Genomic DNA, 21,349 nt, shown 5'->3' on the forward strand with positions numbered 1-21,349 from the left:
CAGTGTTCTGTGGAACAGTTTACCACCCACAGTTAGAGACTCCCCCAGCTTTACGACTTTTAAAGGCCATTTAAAGACATGGCTCAGGTCGACACAGGTGTGTGATCATTTACGATAGTTTACAATGTGCTATGTGCAAAGTGCAATATGCTATTTATTAAGTATTTTAATATTTTAATTACGGGCAATATGTAATATACTAAAGAATTTTACCTTCGAGGGCACGTGCAATACATTGTAGAAAAGCACTTTATAGTAATTTTAGCAATGGGCTGTGTGCAATATCTATAAACTATCTATATAATATCTAAACAAGGCAGCGTGCAATTTTGATCAAATAATCCAACATCCTTTGCTTGACCTGAGTCTGTGATCTTGTGACTGACCAGCTCTTTGTGTCTGTCTATTTGTATTATTGTATTGTCTGTCGGGATGTATTGTTTTTACTGTGCATTTGTTTTATGATTACATCAACCTGCCTAGGGACAGCAGATGGAAATTAGCCTTGGGCTATAATCTGATAACATATTTACATATCATGTATATGTTCATTAATGTGTTTTGTCCCTATTTTAAATAAATAAAATAAAAAATAAATAAATTATATTGTGATGTTTGAGCTACTGTGTCCAAATAATTTCCCTTGAGGATCAATAAAGTTTGTCTAAGTCTAAGTCTAGGGCTGGGTATCATTAAGAAGTCGCCGATACGATACAGACCTCGTCACACAGGTCACGATTCAACACGTATCTCAATACAGAGCATGATATATTTCAAATCAATTCGATACAGATCAATGAAAAATAAAGGCTAAATCATGTCTGTGATACTAAAAGTCTTTGTTAAACCACAAGTGACGTATTGCAAATATGAAACATAAACATTTTAATCCTCAAAATGGTGAAAATGTCAAAGATGTTTCATTAACGAGTTTCCTTCCTCTAAACAAGTAACAAAACTGTAGCTCTGTAACAAAATAATTTCGCAAAATATACAAAAAAATACTGATATGTGTGATATATCGATACAGCAGCCCACGATATCGATACTTCAGCATTTTTGCACACGCCTATTTAAGTCTAAGTGTAAGTCTAAAAGGCTTTGGTTTGCTTTTACTCTTGATAAACTGTACATTCTGGTTAGAGATCGACCAATATAGTTTTTTTTTTTCCTTGGCCGATGCCAATAATGTTCACAATCCGGAGCAACCAGTGACCGACAAGCTCTGCCGATATTTTTGGGTTGATATGTAGTTGCGATTTAGATTATTTTATCCAAATGATGTAATTAAAATTTTCTGCCAAGTCATCCACACCTCTTTTTTACCCCAAACCTTTAAGAGACAGACTTTGTGTAGAGACATTGTGTTAAGAGACATTTTGTGCAGTTATCTCTTCTTGTACTAAAGTGCTCAAATGCATCTTTGCGTGGATTCTTTCGGCAGCTAGTCGGCCAAAACACAACATCGGCCTGTGCTGGAGATTTAAGGCTGATAGCGGATACATAAAAAAGCGAAAATATCGGCGCCGTCTATCTCTAATCCCGGTGTGCAACAATAATCCACAGTCTCTTAAAGGTTGTATGGAGGATTTTCTTTTTGTTTCAAATTGTCAATGAAAGTTTAAAATACCATTACAGAGACGTAGCAGCCTTGTAATTATGATGACCAAAAAAAAAAAAGAATGAAAATTTATCTCTGGACGTGTTGAGGCCAGATAAACATCAGCCAATAGAAAACGAGGCTGCCTCTTTATCTATTGGCTGTTAGGTTGTCAATCAAACTCCCTACTAGTGTAACTGACTCGTCGGGATGCGGAGATTACGTGGTTTATGCAGCGGTTCTTAGAGGCTTTTTCAAAACTGTCGCTTCCTCACATTTCGCACAAAGTTTGTTGGGACGGCTGACGAGAATCCACAAGCAGTTCGCCGCAAAAGAAAGTCGGTTTTTGAGGTCGCTGAAAGACGAAGAGAAGGGGGAAAGGAGTGAAGACAAACCGAGGTGATTCTTGGAGATTCCTTCCAGCGATGGCGCGAATGAAGCAGACGAAGGGTCTAAAAACTGACGTGTCGTTCGATAAATTATTTCTAGACAGGAAACTTCATCAGTAATTCTGAACGCACACTGGCTGTAAAAAAAAACGTGATTTCTAGAGTAAAGAGGCAGGAAGAGATGTTTCTACTGAAAGAGCTGTGGAGGAGGAAGGTGGTGTCACTCATGCACAACATTTGTAAAAGAACTGTCGCTGTATTTCTCTTCCCTGAAAAAATCCTCTATACAACCTTTAAACTCTGATAAAGTTTGCTAATTACGGACAAGCCGTAAGTTGTAAGTTTCTATCTGAATTCTCGACTGCTATCGTGGCCAGTGTGGGGTTTGGAGGAACACTTCAGCTCTATACGGTGCTCGAAAACAAAACAATATAAGATAACTTTAAAGCTTCTGAGAGTCTGGTGAAGAGGTACAGAGAATAGGAGGACAACATTTCCAAGACTACTCATGATGTCACAAAGTGGATCTGAGAGTTTTGAGCCGTGGAGAGCGAAACAGAGAGTAAACATGGCTAAAAGGAAACATCACAACATGGCTGCTTCATCTACCTGTTGGCGATTTGATTTTGAAATGGAAAACACGACATTTGGTTTTGAGAGCCGAAATTGTAAAAAGAGAAACAAATTGTTATTCAACCTCACTGTAAATCAAAAATAATTTCAAATAATGTCTTTGCTTTTGCACCGCGTGAAGTGAGTCAAAATTATAATTGGTAAGAAAAAATAAAATCTGTTTTGCCTCGGGTTGTCAAAAGTATCAAAAGGGAAATGAACCTTTGCTGAATGTTTCCTGTATCAGAACAAGTGTAAGAGCACGCAGACTAGTGTACGCCCATGGACCGGACCACTATGGAACCTACCTGGACCACTGAGGGATTACACAGATATAAGACCACATGGGAATATAACACAAAGTACATTTTTCAGACTATAAGGCGCACTGGATTATAAGGCGCAATATCAATAATGTTGAATTCTCTCGTCTATTTTCATACATAAGACACACCGGATTATAAGGCGCATTAAAGGTTGTATAGAGGATTTTCCAAGGAACGAGAAATCCAGCGACTGTTTGTCCTTTTTCAAATGTTGCGCATGCGTGAAACCACCCCCCCTCCCCTACAGCTCCTACGTAGAAACGCCTCCTCCCGCCTCCTCTTTACGCCAGAAACAGGTTTGTTTACAGCCGGTGCTGCACATGACTTGTAAACAACTAACTACAGTGTTGGTTAGGCAAGACGGAGAAGTGAGGAGCGGGGGGAGTGTGCGGACATTTCGTTCGCGGACGAGAAGTGAGGAGCAGGGAGAAGAGCGGAACGGGCAGCGGGGACAGGAGCAGGAAAGGGGTGCAGAGAAGGTTGCGCGGAGATTCAGTGCGAATGAACTAGCTACAACACGCAGCAGCAAGCGGACTCTTTCTTTGCCTTGAAAATTACGTTTTCAGACATAGGATATCGCTTTCGTGTCCTGAAAAACGTTTGTGTAGCTCTTGGAAATAAAGTACGTTTTCATAATAATAAGCAGAAGTTTCCTGTCCAGGAGTAATTTGTGGACCAGTGCGTCAGTCTTTAGACCCTGCGTCTGCTTCAGTCGCGCCATCGCTGGAATGAATCTTCAAGAATCACCTTAGTTTGGCTTCGCTGCTTTTCCCCTTGTCTTCTTCTTTCAGCGACCTCAAAAACGGACTTTCTTTTGCGGCGAACTGCTCCTGGATTCTTGTCGCCATTGCAACAAACTTTGTGCGAACTGCGAGGAAGATATAGGTCAAAAAAAGCCGCTAAGAACTGTTGCGTTGGTGGAGTAAACAGCGTCTGTGCGTCTTGCGTCTGTGGACTGCGTGACAGTCGTACGTAAACCACGTACCGGCAGCGCGCAGGCAAGTCAGTTACGCTAGAAACGTAGGGAGATTGATTGACAGCCTGTCAGCTAACAGATAACGAGGCAGTGTCGTTATCTATTGGCAAATGTTTAGCCCCACCACGTCCAGAGTTGATGAATTTTTATTCTCTTTTTTTTGGTCATCATAATTACAAGGCTACTGCACCTCTATAATCTATCATTGACAACTTGAAACAAAAAACAAACAAAAAAAAATCCTCCATACAACCTTTAAGCAAAACAAACGGACAACATTTGAGACTGATCCCTTAGCCCACGCTTGTTTTTTTTTTTTTAATTTCCTACGAGGACTAAAATATACATTGAGTAATAGTGTGTTTAATGCAGCTTTGCGCACATTTGTTTACATTTTACAGAAAACCACATTACTAATTTGCATAAACTATAAGCGCTTAAAAAAACAGCTCACTCCTTGTGCCCTGATGTGGTTCAGCTTTTGTCGGACTAAAGGACATGTCTCAGTGGAATATGAGTGTTCTTTCTGTGACAGGATGTGGTGATGATGGTGAGTCTGTTCTGTGCTTCTATCGTGTTGGAGATGGTTCATGTGAAACTTTTCAGAGATTATAAATCTGCAGGTCACATGCATAAATTGTCTATCTAGCGGTGCGGCTTCATAGTTTACCAAAGTCGTACTAAAATATTTTGACAGATTTTTGAGCACCGTTGACCACATAAAATCGGTTCGAGGTCAGTAAGCACTAGCATGATTCATCAGCTGGTTTTACTGCGTTTCACTTCGTACAAACCGTCTGACCTCGCAGCCTTTTGTTCGCTCGACGGTAGGCGGATACTTTTTATCATTTAACCAATCGCTGCTATTTGGTCGTGACGTATGTAATGCGCCGCAAACGGGGCTAACTGCTATATTAAGTTTTTCCCAAACCTTGTAGGAAGAAGGACAATAACGTCTTTCCTATTGATGAAATTCACCAAACATTTTCCTTGTTCCAGCTTTAAATACTTGATCTCAGGAATCGTTGACAACACAGAATGTATGGCTCTTCGCTGAGTGGCTGGTGCCCGAACTTGCACTTCTGGGGTTTTTGACAACCGTCTATTCTGTTTTGATTCATGATCTATAGTCGCTGGACAGAAGTGAAATTGAGCGGAGGCACTAGTTAAGTAAGCACACCCAGAATTAATACATACGGCGCAACGGATTATAAGGCTCACTGTCAATTTTCGAGAACATTAAAGGATTTTGAGTGCGCCTTATAGTCCGAAAATTACGGTATTATGATTTAATGTTAAAAATCACATTCTATTGGAATAATTGTGTTTCTTATTAGCATTTTCATATCAGAATCAGTATTGAGGATCGTGTCAAATCCTTAGTAATGAAATCAAAATTACATCAAATTATAAACCATTTTATAGTCTGTGAACCAGGAAATGTGAACTGTTAGCATGCTGGTTGTTGGCAAAACTACACTCTCGCCTCTCAGAACTGTGAAAAGCACTCATAAATGCATCATGGTGAATAATTAAGATGCCCAGAATGCCAAGGTAAGCGAGGAACATCTTTGGACCATTGCAAACTGTAAAGTGGAACTGTAAAAACCCACCAGATAACACTGAGTGGCATTTAAAGTCAGCTTGTCTCGCATTTAATATTCATAACTCATCTTTTCTTTTCATTTCTAACAATTCTTGGACTCACGCTCCACTCAAAAAGATTGGAGCCGTATATACTTACAGATAATGTTATTGTTTCTTTAAATATAAAAGCACTTATTCCCTTTAATAAAGACCACTCAACTTTTTTCTGTGCAATGATTTAATTTCAAAAGTTTCTCTTCTTATAGATCTTATAGAGCAATTCTGTACAGGTTTGGGAAAATAACACTATAAATGTATCTTTGCAAATGGCTTTCTATACAGACCTGAATGCTTGTTGCTTATAGAGGCTATCATCATGTGCATTCAAAGTAGTTCAGCAGCGGTATTCTCCAATGTCGTTCTAACAATCATAACTCAATACTCCACTGAATAGAAATGTAAACTGTATATAATATACCCAGGTAGTAACGGAGCCCTAACCCTATAGACACTTTCCTTGAATTACAACTGAACTTGTATGAGCTCATGAAAATACTGAAGAAATACCTATTATTTAGACGAGACATTCTGTTAAAATAGTTAAATTACATGTACACTTACAAGGAAAATGTGTCCTCTGCATTTGATCCATCCTTCAATGTCACTGGGGCAACTTGTCAGGAGCAGTGAGTGCGGACAAATCTTCAGATGTTTCAACTAGTCTTGGTCAGGACTTCTAGTGCCTCCGCTCAATTTCATTTCTCTCCAGCAACTAGGTTAAGAAAAACCCTGGAAGCGAGAGTTCGGGCACCAGCCAATCAGCGAAGAGTCACAGGCTCCGTTCAGACTGCAGGACTTGACGCTCAGTTTGGATTTTTTGGTGAAATCCGATGGTTTTGCGAGGTCGTTCACATTTCCAATTAAACGTGACTTGTATGTGATCTCCAGTGTGAACTTTAAATGGCCGAAAAGTGTCCCGCATGTGCACTGGAGACACGACGACGTCAACCGCAGCGAGCGTGCTCTGTGTTTATGGAAGTTGTCCAAACATGGACGCGAGCATTGAGCACCTGGAGATTTTAAAGTTCCTCTCGTACTGGAGCCAGAACATGAACAACTTACTTGTTTTAAGGAGGAGATTGAGAAGGAGAAGGACGAGGTTTTTGGCCGTGGTGTTTTGTGGGGCAGCGGCAGCGACGTCTGTTGAAAGGAACGTGTGGATCCGGAGACGTAGCCAAGAGTGGTGAGTGGGTGATGTGCTTTGTGACACGGAGGAGTTCATTAACAATTTTCGTGTGACGAGAAGAACGTTTGTATACATTTCTGGCTTGTTGATAACGTGTAGGTTGGATGAATGCGCCTTGGCCGTTCAGACTGAAGTCGCATGTCAAAAGATCAGATATGTATCAGTTTTAGGGGCACATATCCAAGTGGCCTGGGTCGCATTTGAAAAAATCGGATCTGTGTGGTTCAGACTGTCATTAAAAGATCAGATACAGGTCACATAGGGGCCAAAAAATTGGATTTGGGTCACTTCAGGCTGCAGTCTGAACGTAGCCATATATTCTGTGTTGTCAATGATTCCCGAGATCGAAGATTTAAAGCTGGAATAAAGAGAATGTTTGGTGAATTTCATCAAGGGGAAAGATGTTATTGTCCTTCTTTCCAGGGGATTTGGAAAAGCTTAATATACCAGTTAGCCCCATTAACAGCGCATTACACACGTGACTACCAAATAGCAGTGATTGGTTCAATGATAAAGGTCAGACGGTTTGTACAAAGTGAAATGAAGTGAAACCGGCTGATGAATCACTCTAGTCAGGACTACTTTAGCTGGAAGATTTGACCTATTATGCATTTTGGATTGATGGGCAGAAACGCATCCAAACACAAGGAGAACATGTAAACAACACACAGAAATGTGGAAGGAACCCAGAATTTGCAACAGCGCTGGCCACTCAGACACCTATATACTGTGGTCTGGTGTGTGCAGCTTCAAAGGCAGTGACCACAACAGCAGAGCACCGCACTGAGTATCTAAACTAAACTAATAAAACACTCCCACTGCAGTCCCAGCAGCACTGACGCCAGTTTGACTGAAACATAACACTAATTTATAACATCTAGAGATCCACTGATATCTCCAGTAGTTTGTTGTTCGATTGTTCAGAAACCAGAGCAACTGAGGGCCGAGAAACTCTGCTGATACTCTGCTCAAGCCCTGATGAAGACCAGTTAAGGTCGAAACATGTTGGCTTTGGCCATTCAAATAAAGGCCTTTTAATTATATTTTTCCTCGTGCGATGTGTTTAACTTTTTCTACTGTTTTGGAGAGCCTGGAATCTGTTGTGTCTTAAACTCTGCTGATATTTGGCCCAAAATGCATGGAAGATTTTGATTATTTTCCCCAATTTATGTAAACTAAATTTACTACAAACTCACCCAAAACCCTTTCCTCACAAACTATAAAAGGGCTGTGGAGTCACATTTTTAGTACTTTAACTTCTTGGGTTCTTTTTAAAGACAACACAGTAAAGTTTATTTACCTTGTTGACATGTTTCATCTGCTGGTGTTGGTGGTGACGTGTCGTATATCAACTGTTATTACTTCCTGTAGGCGTGGTCAGCCTGATGGACCAGGCAGGTGGCTCAGACTGACCACGCCTCCCGCCTTGGATCGGAAAACAACACGTTCAAACTCTGGATCAGGGAGGCCACTGAAATCAGGAAATGAGGCATGGACAGCATTAACCGTGATGACGGAGCGTTCCTCCTTTCACACACCTGAGACACCCTCCTCCAGAGAACACCGGGCGACGGAAGGCGTGGTCAGTGTCAGAATAATTTTATTATCCCATATTTGCTAAATACTTGTGTGATATTCTATGCCTATGAGTTAACCATTTATGTAACTACAATTCTTTGATTTATAATGTACCAATCACTTGTATGAAAATGAATAACCTCTGTGTGTTTGACAACTGTGTGCAGTGTCCTATCGCTCTAGTGAACCTCCAGATGATTCCTCACATGAAGCCAACTCCCACTGTCACACATGCAAGAGTTATGATGGTGTCTGACTATACCTAAGGCACCTCCTGATTGTTAATCATGTTTTATGTGTTTGGACTATGCATAGCTGCACCAGTTTCTTATTATGTCTTGGCTGTTTCCCCTTCCCCTTGAGAATTATCATTCTGTAACTAGGGCCTCCTAATGAAATAAAAAGAGGAGAACGGCCTTGAGGCATCAGAACGTGTGGAGACTGTTGGTTTTGATGCCCACTCTCTGCCCGTTCTCCTCGCGAGTAAAACTGAATTAATCTCTTGTCTTTCTTCTTGTTTACAATGTTTAGATAAACCTAACAGTCAGTCTGAGCGACCTGCCAGGTCCATCAGGCTGACCACGCCTACAGGAAGTAACAACAGCTGAAATACGACACGACACGTCACCACCAACACCGGGGACAGTTCTGAGGCAAATACACTTTACTATATTGCCTTTAAAAAGATAAGAAGACAAGAAAATAGGAAGACAAATTGAACATCTTTGACGTTTATCTATCATCTATTTGCACAAAAGCATTGTTTCATGAATTTTCTTTATCCAGGTCATCCAAAATGAACCCAAAACATGCTACTCAGGTCTCCAGTTGATAGCCAAGGTCAGTTAAATACAATCAATTAATGAATCTGCACAGGGACTAAACGTGGAAATTAGCTCTCTCAAATAAATAAATAAATAAATAGTAAGGCTAAATAGTGCAAATTGCAACCTGATAAATCAACCAATAACCATCACTAATAACTACTAGAATAAACTACCAATAACTATAATATTTATTTATACACACTAAAAAGAAAACAAAACTAGTTTGCAATAAACCCTAAAGAGCTCTCTGTATATTTTCTGTTTTTATCAACCACAGAAAAGGAAGAGCAACATCGAACAACAGATCACAGTCCAGACAAATGACAAATGAATTCATGTGGCAGAAGTGAAAAGTGGTTTTGTCTGTGCGGGATGACGAACGACGCGCAGGTGGTCTCGATAGTTATAGTAATCCTACTCGTATTGTAGCGGTAATAACGCGACATTACCGTCCAGTTGTCACCGCCCATCTCTTAGCGTTCAACTCGAGGCCGTGCCGAGTGCTACCGCGCCATATGAGCACTGCCCGGCGCTCACACGGATGACTGCGTGTTTATCCAGTGTTCCTGCGGAGATAGCCGTGCTCTGGCAGCTTTAGACGCGTCCTGGACACACGGCTCGCCCCCCCCCCCCCCATGTGATTTATGTGTTTTTGGCTGGGGCGTTACCGTAGCGACCGCGGAGATCCGGACCCGCTTTGGCAGTGACGGTCTGCTCCCATTTGTGTGAGAGATGTCCGTGTCAGCAGGACGAACAAGGCCGGGGAGAGAGCGGCCATTGTTTTCAAAAAAATTGGTATTCAGAATTTGGAATGCGGCGAGGAATAAAACGAGGAGAGAACGCTGCCGGAGCGGGGAAGGAATTTAAATTAGCCCCAAACAAAAGCATCCGAGTCATAATGAAGAGGTGAAAACGGACAAGAGTAGTTGGGTTTTAAAATATCATTCTTGGTTTCACTGTTGCTATTTTACGAAAGTAAGCACTGAACTGTAATTTCTAATGACAAAAGCGATGCAATGTCCAGGACTCCAGCCAATTAGGGATGCAAGGTTTTGTTGTCGACTCAAATACACCAATTTCATATCCATGCAAAAGACAACAAATAGCCCAAAGCCTTTATTGATACTTTGCAGCTGAAGTCATCAATATTTCCTGCTGCTGTGAAGCGAACTAAAAGCACTACGCAATTAGAAGCTGTGTTACTCAAGTTAAGACTTTATCCGAGCTTTATTTTAACACAATCTGACCAGAAAGAGATGATTTGGTTGGAACTACCGCAACTGATTTGAGCTGTTGAATAAGTCCGTCCCGAATAACATTACAGCCAAAAGCAAACTCGCATTCGCCAACAGTTTTTCAGTCAGTCACTCTCACCTTTCTGCTGAAAATCAAACACCTAAACAGAACCGTGAATGCCTGTATTGATTGCGGGCCTCTGAAAATGTGTTGTTTGAATCCATTTTGTATTTTCTCCTGAGTTTTCAGACGAAGCTAAAAAAAAAAATAATAATAATAAAAAGTTTTTGTTTGCTAATGTGTGCGTAGAAACGCGTTACAGAACACCTCCACTGTGACGTCACTGCAAAATATCAATTAATGCAGCAATCTCTTGTGCTCCAGACTCGGGGAAAACCGAGTGCCTCCACTCAATTTCATTTCTCTCCAGCAACTAGGTCAGGAATCAGAATACACTAGATCACAGGTGTCAAACATACGGCCCGGGGGCCAGATCCGGCCCTCCAAGAGCTTTAATCTGGCCCTCGGCTGATTTTCTACTCAAATATTTTAATTATATTTTCTATTAAAATATTGGTAATTTGGTCTCCAGCGTCTCTGTACGTGGCCCTCCCACCAGACCAGAGCAGCACAAATGAAGACTTGTCTCTTTCCAAACGCTCTTAAAGGACGATCGTTTTGACTGTTGACCGTGACACCCTCATCAGAAAAATTTCCAACATGAGAAAAGTGGAGAGCCGAGTGCAGGATTTTACAACAAAAATGGACTTATTCCTGTTTACATACAAGTTCATGTTAAAACTTTGTGTTGAAATTGTATTTTTCTTAAAGTTTCAGGTTGTTCATAATATTATAATATTTTGTAAAAGAAAGAGTTCATCAATTAAAAAAGATTTCTGTAATAGATTTGTGTTTCTCTGCACAAATATTTGAACTTATTGTTATTTTTGGGGTTTATATGACATGAGTTTTCTGATCCGGCCCCTTTAGGATCAAAGTCGGTTGGATACGGCCCCTGGAACAAAATGAGTTTGACACCCCTGCACTAGATGGTTTGCAAGAGCTCTGGAAGTTGTAGACAGCGCACCGGCCAATCAATCAACGAAGAGCTGTGAAGCCATGATGTCAAACTCAAGCACCTGTCTGGGTCCCTTTTGTGTTTCAGCACAACAGTAAACAAAGCGGTCAAGATGGATTTAGAGGAGGATTTAAAGCCGGAACAAAGAGAATATTTGGTGAATTTTATCAAGGGGTGGTTCATGTTTAACTTTGTGTGCAGGTTTAGCGCTTCTCTTTATTTAACAGTCATTTCTCTCATGTATAATCACTTTATTACGTTGGCTACCCTTGTGTAGCTAGATTGGTGCCACCTAGTGCCTCCAGTCACTTTCATTTCTCTCCAGCGACTAGGTCAGGAATCAAAATACACTAGACCAGACATGTCAAATTCAGGCCTGGGGACCAAATTTGGCTTGCGATATAATTATATTTGGCCAGCAAGTTTATATCAAATATGTATTAGAGCTGCCCGCCGGCTACAGATAGACCATAGAGACATTATTTATTTAAAATTTTGTTGTTATTTTATATTATGCTTGTTCTGGATTCTATGTTTAAGCAAAACTACTATTAATAAGAAAAGGTTTAACATTACATATCTCAAAAGAAAACATGCAGACATATTTAGTTTGGCCCACGACTTAGTCCCAGTTTTTAATTTTGGCACTCTGTGAATTTGAGTTTGACACCCCTGCACTAGACGGTTCGCAAAAACCCCAGAGCCAATCAGCGAAGAGCCATACATTCAGTGTTGTCAACAATCGAGGATTTAAAGCCGAAATAAAGAGAATGTTTGGTGAATTCCATCAAGAGGAAAGACGTTATTGTCCTTCTTCCTACAGGATTTGGGAAAAGCTTAATATACCAGTTAGCCCCATTAGCAGCGCATTACATACATCACAACCAAATAGTATCCGCCTATCGTACCTATGAATCCTAATGCTGTGAGGTCAGACGGTTTCTACAAAGTGAAATGAAGTCAAACCAGCTGATGAAAAGACCTTAAAAGTGATTGTCTTTTGGACACATGTGCACTCAACTTTATGTTGCCATAACCGGGATACTGCATACTCATACCACAGTGTTACTCAATCAATCGATCAAACTTTATTTATAGAACGCTTTTCATACAAAAAAGTGTGACACAAAGCGCTATTACTATCAGAATACACCAGCTACAGTATCCTGGCTTCTCAAAACTGGGATACTGCCTAATCCAAGATACTGAAACAGGTATTGTGTATATATATGCACAGTGATGAAACTGGGATACTCAAAAAGAACAATCATAACCAGGATACTGATGTGCACGTAAACGCACTCAGTGACATTTGCACATTTTACTGTACAATCTGAAATCAAACAGGACAATATAAAAGTGTATCGATGTTGCATATTAAATCCACTGATACTAATGTTGTTTGGTGTAAAATCCTGTTATGTCTCTTCCTTCTGCTTTGTCGTCCTTTGTTTTTCCTTTGGGACCGAGGCAGTCTGCTCACAGTGTGGTCTCTGGTGAGATGTATTCTGTCCACAGCGCGCGGCGGAGGGATACGTTGAATTAGCATAGATAAACACAAATATGGCGTATTAATCATAAGCATCTGCTGCGCCTCCTGTCCGACTCTTCACAGCCCTCCCCTCACGCACACGCTGAGAGGAACAGTCTATTGGAACAAGCCACACATAACAATGCAAGATATAAAAATATACAGCGTCAAAACCAAATGTCCTGAATTTTAAATTAAAACGTGGCTTTGCATGGAATGTTCTACAGTGTGGTATTAAAGCGGCAGTGTTTTGCAAAATTGACTTTTTGCAGCTTTCTACCATGTTATCATGTTTTTTCCTCATCAGAATCATACCTGAAGAGATTTTATACATTGTCTATGCATGTGTAAGTAATCTAGCGATCTCTCCTGGGAACTATTCAAACCCTTTTTACTGTTATCAGAAGGGCCCAACTGATATGGATTTTTTTAATGATACTGATAAAATGGGAGTTGGAGCTGCCAATAGCCGATATAAAAGCCGATATATTTAGTGATGTAAAAATTCACTGTAAATCTTCAATTTATTATAAAACTTAAGTCTGGCTCTACAGGATTTTAAACTGGGTTTGTTTAGGCTACATTTATTGTTATTCTGCCTCTTTATAGTCATATTTACAGACAGTAGGTCGGCCTAATGGCATTTTTGCACGACATTCTCTCGTAAAGAAAGTAATTAAGCATTTACCACCATCAGCCTTTTGTGGTTATGCTTAATTATATGCGTAAATGCCGATCATTCACACCTCAATTCACAGCTAATTTACAAATCATTGCAGGTCCAGTAATATGTACACAGCTGCTATAGTCACTTTACAGTGGACAAATGTAAGAGAAAACAGGCTGTTTATGTGTGGGAGCTACAGCAGCTAAGCGCAAACCAATGAGAAAGAACAAAAAGTAGCTTCAAAACCGACACATTTGCAACACTCACCGCTCACACAGACTCCTCTCAGATCACAAGTCTTCACTAATAAGTTTGATCAAAACAAGCAGTAGTTTTGTTGCTGGACCAAACTAAGCTCAAGTTCACTTTTTTTTATAGTCAGTATCGTGGATCAGACATAAGAGCGTTTAAAGTGGCACCTCAGTTTTGTGCACATGGATCTTGTAAACAAAAGCGTGTGACTCTGGGGGTGCGTTCAGGGACTCTACGACGTCACAGCCACAGTCAAATTACTCCGCAGATAAATATTGATACGGCGCCACATATTAAGACATTTATCTGTCTGTAAATTGGATTAAATGGACATAAAATAGAGAGTCTAAACTTTATAATGAGCTATAGCATGACCATGTCAGCCCATATCGGCAACATTTAAGCTGATAAACGTCTCCATGTGCCCATATCGACTGACAATACATCGGTCAGGCCTTAGTTATCAGTACAATTCTGTCCTACGTTCAGCCCACAAGCCTCCCACGTGACAGTTCTCCATAAATATACAAAAAACAGGATACAAAACAATCTGCTACAACTTCACAAACCTGATAAGATGTGCAGTAGTTTCATTAGCGAGACGCACGGTGATTGCGTTGGATGTTACTCTGGAAAGGGAGTGTCTTTGTACCTTAAAAACTTAAATTTTTGTCAACAAATACTTTAAAAATCTGTTTTAAGTGAATATAGCATTTTCAAAACAATAAAAGTGAATCTAAATGAAATAAATATGTGGTATGTTAGCAATAAATAATCACATAACTTCTTTTTTATCTCCATGAAGACAAATAGATGACTCTACCAGGTCAAGTACAGGTCAGATCTATGGCGAGGCACCCCCACTAACAGTAGTAGTAAAAACTCTGTAACTGAATAAATCCAAGATACTAGAGCCTAGATTAGGACTAAACTGGCCTCAAACCAGGACTGGTGTGATCCAAACTCTATCGATCGACACAATTGGGACACAAACACTAATTTTACATTGATTTTAAATTCCAGGTTATACAATGTGTTCACAAAGGAAAGGATTTTTTTCAATTTTCACAACATGGACTTTCATTAAATTCTTAAATGCTCAAAACGCCAAACGGCTACTTCATATAATACTCCCTACAACTGCACAACAACTCACCTTTATGTAATCTTTGCACCGTTTCCCCTTACCCACCTCTTATATATATCGCTCTATTTCTGTATTTAATTTTTACTTGTACATACACATTTGACTCTAGTCTCTTTCTACTTTTGCTACTTATTTAGAATGTATTATTAACATTTATAAATATTTTTCTCCTTCTCATTGTCATATATTGTGATGTGTGAGTTGCCGTGTCCATATTATTTCCCTTGTGGATCAATAAAGTTTGTCTAAGTCTAAAAAATTGTAAGTGTGCTTTGTAAGACTCTGCTTTCATTATTATTATACTTCCATGGCCTTGAACGTAAACATGAACTTAAAGCTTTAAAGATGTTATTGCTTTGCCTGGAATGCTCCATGGGATAACATTAAAAACACATCTATCAAGCATTTATCCATTACGGGCAGTGTTGGGAGTAACGCGTTATAAAAGTAACGAATTACAGTAATGCATTACTTTTTGCTGTAACGCAGTAATGTAAGGCATTACAGGGGAAAAAATAGTAATATTTTACTCGGTACAAATGTGAGTAACGCGCGTTACAATGTTTTTTTTAACCTGGATTGAAGTGGTGGGTTTTTCTTCATACAAATTCGCTAAAATCACCTCGATATCAGCAGCGGTGAAACGCCGGAGATGCGCCCTCATAGACCTTCAGGTAACCGCGGGCGAAAGGACTGACAAAGAACTCCACGCTGTTTAGACCTGGTTTAGACCTGGGTCAGTTTCTGGTTTAGGCCTGGTTTACACTCGTCCCTCCCTCTATCGCAGTTCACTTTTCGCGGTCTCGCTGTTTCACAGATTTTATTTTATTTTATTATTTTTTTTGTGCAATTTTGCATGCCCTTTTTTTTTTACATTGTATGAATGCGTATTGCGTTCCTCCCGCTGCGTCCTGATTGGCCAAGGGACTCCTGTCTCCTGTACAGTACAGTACAGAATGTGTTCAGCTGCCAAATTTAAATACATGTTCAATCTCTAGCAGTGTGATTCTGAAGTGCTGTACGGTTGCAAGTTTTCTCCCCAACGAAACCCACAACGTCGATGAAACATTCTGCACCGACAAAGGCTCCTGCGCTCACACCCAAAAGGCAGAGGAAGATGCAAACCATCACACAAAAAGTTGGACTTCTGGACACGCTGAAGGAAGGTAGAAGTTACGCGCTGTAACAGACTCTTGCACCGGCTCGGGTACCTGCAAATAGTTGCTGAAATCAGGGCCGCGAGCCCGAGCAGCAGGGTCCATAAAGAGCGATCGGGCGACAGCAGCGCTTTACCTCCGTGAGGTGCGGAGCAGAGCCGCTCCTTTCTCCTGCGGTCACCTTCGAGCCCGTCCCTACAGTGAGTCCTGTTTTAGTCCTAGTTCAGTTCTGGTTTAGTTCTAGTTCAGTTCTGGTTTAGTCCTAGTTCAGCTCTGGTTTAGTCCTGGTTTAGACCTGGTTTAGTCCTGGTTCAGTCCATATACAGCGCAAAAGTTATTTTGGTGAGAGTAACTTAAAGTAATGCAATATAGTAATGTAATGCCTTACATTTAAATGCAGTAATATTGTAATGTAACGAATTACTTTGAAATGACAGTAATAGGTAATAAATAACGCATTACAGTTTCAAAGTAACTTGCCCAACAGTGATTACGGGTGTTTCTTTTGCTCTGAAAAACAATAGTTATCTCTGTAAATAGTGTTGCCTCTCCACAGATCTGGCCTATAATGTCGTGTTGTAGTACTTGAGACTGACCTCAAGACCGCTTTTTTACAGTCTTGGTCTTATCTTGGACTCTAGCACATTTGGCTTCAGCCTTGTCTGGGTCTTGATGGCACTTGGTCTTCGGTCTTGTCTCTGACTCGAGGTCTGACACTCGACGAAAGTGATCATATTTCACTACGGCCAGTAAATGTGCCGAGGCTGCTAAATATCGCTGCAAAACCAGTAAGATCATGTAACTGTAAATCCTAGGAACTTGAAAAAAACACTTGATTCACTTTGAAGTTGTTTTCTGTAAAGTGCCAGTAGAAGTGGGATTAAAGAAGGGGTTCTCAAACTGTGGGTGTGTGTCCAAAAAACGGGCACAGACGTTTTAAGTAACATAGCAAAAATCAAAGGTTTACTGTCTAAATCAGACTTGGAGAGACTTATCCATGTGTTTGTCTCCAGTAGGTTAGACTCCTGTAATGTTCTGCTCACTGGTCTCTCTAAACGAGCTGTGAGACGCTGCAGGACATCCAGAACACTGCAGCTCAGGCCCTGACTCGAACTAGGAAGCGCGAGCACTTAAATCCTGTGCTCAGGTCTCTGCACTGCCCCCTGTGGCTCAGAGACTTTAAAGCAGCTCTGCTTGTTTACAAGTCTCTCCATGGCCGAGCACCAAAGTCCATCTGTGACACGTTAGTGCCATATGAACCATCTCACACGCCGAGGAGCTCAGGGACCGGCCTCCTGCTGGTGCCCAGAGTCACGACTAAACACGGGGAGTCAGACTTTCAGGTTCACGCAGCTAAAACCTGGAACAGTCTTCCTGAACATCTTTGACTCTGTTTAAATCCAGGCTCAAAACGGATCTGTTTAGCTGCACATATGACTGAAAGGTTTTCATTCCTCACTCTTCTCTCTAATTTATGTAATTAACGTCTCTCTCTCTTTTTAAATTTTAATCTTTAATTTTATGATGATTATTTATGTTTTGATTTGTTTTTATTGTGATTTTAATGTATTTCTTATTCTGTAAAGCACTTTGAATTACTTTGTGTACAAATTGTGCTATACAAATACACTTGCCTTGCCTTTCCTTCAGTGCAGTACAATTTGCTTGGTCTATTTTAAGCCTAAATTAACAGTTATCAGATAAAATGGAGATAGATTTATAAAACCATTGACATATATGTCCCAAAATAACAGGAAAATACAAATAAATGTAGGAAATGACAAAAATCTGGTCTTGATTTGGTCTCGATGGGCTGTGGTCTTGGTCTTGTCTCTGTCTCGACCTTTTAAAAGTCTTGGTCTTGCATCGGTCTCGACTCTCAAAGGTCTTGGTCTTGTTCTGGTCTCTGGACCCTGTGGTCTCGGTCTGGCCTTGGTCTCGATCAACGAGATCTTAACTACAACACTACTATAATATAACCTATAGCTGTCTTCTTTGAGATAGAAAGGTTTAATCTTTATCGTGGGACATTTTATACCAGAAAAGTTCCACAATGCACCTTTTAACGTAGAGTGAGCACGTTTGAGCATCTGTTTGTGTGTCTGAATGTCGCATGTGCAGTGTTTCTCACCGTTGGCGGGGCAGGTGCACTTTGGGCTGCCGGTGGCACCTCTTGCTCAGGCTGAACAGTTTGTAGATGACCCTGTGCGCTCGTCTCGACAGCTGCCTCATGGAGCTCTGGAGCTGCTCGTAGCGGCCCTGGAACTGAGCGTCTGAAGACCACAGCTGCTGCAGGGACGACATGTTCAGGAAGTGGGTCTGAGGCAGGCGCTGGAAGAAGGACTTGAACTCATCTGAGGAGAAAAAGAAGGGACAGTATAGAGTACATTAGTCTGTTAGCTGAAGAGAGCAGAAAAAGCAAGGAGCATCGAAAGGAACAAAAGAAAGATAGGCTACGGTAATTACTACATGGACTTGTTCAATGCATGACAAATGGAACAATTATTTTTGAGGGTCATTATTTATCATGAGTACATTTTCTTGTACTAGTTCAATTTTTTTGTTATTTTCTGTATTATAAGATAAGAACTGAGCTGTACTGGGTTGAATAAATAACTTACGTATATTGAGAGTTCCATTTGTTAATTGCTGTTCATGTTCACTCAAGCAGACCTACTCTACAAACTTTCAACCATTTTATAGTTGTTTTCCTTTTTGTTTATGCTCTCAAAGTTGTATTTGGAGTGATTTGTGTGCGTTTGAATCATCTTTAATCTTTTTCAAAACACCATATCGCCCATCAACCCTCCCGCTTTCACCACCACCGGCACACGGCCACTGTGACGTACATGACGTACCGTGACGTCACTCTCTAAATTTCTTTCCTTTTCTTGGCAACATCACATAGTAATTTTGGTAGAAATGAAAATGCTACTCGCTAATGTGATCAGGTGTATCAGGTGCAGCTAGAGTTATTTCAATACCATTTTTGGGGGATTCGATCTAATACCAATACTTGGCATTAGTGTACTCGACAATACCGATGCCAGTCCAATACCACATCGAGGGAAGACGTAGACTAAGGCTACACAAGTACAAGAGCGAAAAAATTGTTAGCTGAAGGTTTGGTATTTTATTTCTGGTATTGTATTTTATTATTATTATATTATTATTATTATTTTATTTATTTATTTATATGTAAATAAAAAAATCTACTGCTGTTCCAATTACTGCAAAGCCCTCACACCCTCCGCGCTAGACACCTCCATTCGTTTCTTCTACCCAGGATGCACAGGTGGATCCTTGGCCACTTTGGAGCACTTGAAATTTCCCACGGTGCACTGCAACTTCAATTCTTTACGAACTTTATTTAAACAGTAAAATGTATTTTACTACAATAAAACTCATTCTACAATCAAATATTATTGTTTATTATTTTATTTTTTATTATTATTTATTATTATTGTACATGCCTCACAGCAAGAAGGTTCTGGGTTCGATCCCCGTGTCGCCCGGGCCTTTCTGTGTGGAGTTTACATGTTTCTCCCTGTGTCTGGATGGGTTTCCTCCGGGCGCTCCGGTTTCCCCCATCAACCCAAAACATGCTACAGGTCTCCATAAACAGCTGATAGTCAAGGTCAATTAAATGCAATCAATTCAATCACTGTGTCCTTAGGTAAGACACTTCACCCACATTGCCTAGTATGAAAGTGGTGTGTGTGTGTGTGTGAGTGATGGCGGTGGTCGAATGGACCGATGGCGCCGATTGGCATGGCAGCCGCGCTTCTGTCAGTGTGTCCCAGGGCAGCTGTGGCTACAATAGTAACTTACCATCACCAGAGTGAAAGAATAATGCTGTATGAATGAATGCTGAATAATGCTCTGTAAAGCGTCTTTGGGGACAGAAAATGTCTGTGAAAAGCGTTATATAAATGAAGACTTACTTACTTCTATTTTAGCCATATTGCTGCAAATAACAGATACTTACATGGCCCGAAAAATCAGATCGAATGAATTCAAATCAGGACTAATGCAGCAGAATCTCTTAAAGAGGATTGGGAATACAATTAGCCTATCATCCAAAAATGTTTTCAGCCTGTGTGTTTATTTCTGTAGGCTAATTATCAGCCTAAATAACTCAATAACAGATGACTCACTCAGCCTTCATTATGCACATGTTTTAATGCATGTGGCAGATAAACACACCTCTGAACACTTTATAGTTTCTTAAAATGTTTGATTTGGTCACATCACACGGCGCAGTCACTCTCTCCGGTGCCTGTTCCACGTGTGCTCCCAGGAGCTGTGAGCAGGACACTTGGCTCTGCTTCACAGGAATCGACTCGAAAATCGAATCGAAAATGTTATTAATTGTTTTCAAATGTTTGCACTCTACGGGTCCAGTTTATTTGAGGGAGTTACTGCAGCCCTGTACTCCGCCCAGAGCCCTGAGCTCAGCCGACCAGCTCCTGTTGCTCGTACCCAAAACTAGGCTCAAGACGAGAGGTGACAGAGTTTTTTTCTGTGGCAGCACTTCTCCTCTTCCTGTCAGATCCTCTCAGTCTGTAACGCAGTTTAAGACAAGACTGAAAACTCACCACTTCTCCCTGGCATTTAGTACGAGCTAGTTAGATTATCTTGGTGTTTTTATTGTAGTTTTAACATGTTTTCTGTATATATGTACTTGTAACTGTTTCTTCTATTTTGTTGACTTGTATGTGAAGCACTTTGGTCAGCTGAAGTTGTTTTAAATGTGCTATATAAATAAACTTGAATTGAATAGGTGTGTTTCAGCTGACGTCATTGTTATTAAAAGCCCGCGTTGCATGCTGGGAAATATTTTGGTCGGAGGCAAGAAACACGGTAGCGGTCAAACACAGTGCGTAACCTCACGTATTTATCCCCAATAATGGTAAATTCCTGCTGCATTATCGGATGCACAAATAGAAGCACGGAAGAAGGAAAATGTATTTTTCGTATTCTGAGTGAAAAGAACCGCTAACGGTGAATTAAATGGCTTTCAAACATTCGCAGAGCAAACGTAGAAGATCCTAGCAAACCGTGGACTCCAACAAGTTCAACGACACATCGAGACTCTTGTAGACTTTCATCTTTTCTGCTGTGAATGGCCCAGGAGTTT

General features: G+C 40.6%; 1 protein-coding gene across 1 annotated transcript in view; it reads right to left on the minus strand.

The window, feature by feature from the left end:
- Positions 1-21,349, minus strand: part of brinp3a.2 (bone morphogenetic protein/retinoic acid inducible neural-specific 3a, tandem duplicate 2) — a 250,612-nt gene that overhangs the window by 53,307 nt on the left and 175,956 nt on the right. The window contains exon 10 of the mRNA XM_055165148.1: positions 18,341-18,563. Within this exon, the coding sequence (XP_055021123.1) occupies positions 18,341-18,563 (223 nt within the window). The remainder of the gene's footprint in view (positions 1-18,340; positions 18,564-21,349) is intronic.

Source organism: Boleophthalmus pectinirostris, unplaced genomic scaffold (genome assembly GCF_026225935.1).
Source record: "Boleophthalmus pectinirostris isolate CB_2022bp ecotype Guang Dong unplaced genomic scaffold, ASM2622593v1 HiC_scaffold_7, whole genome shotgun sequence".
NCBI classification, from domain to species: domain Eukaryota; kingdom Metazoa; phylum Chordata; class Actinopteri; order Gobiiformes; family Gobiidae; genus Boleophthalmus; species Boleophthalmus pectinirostris.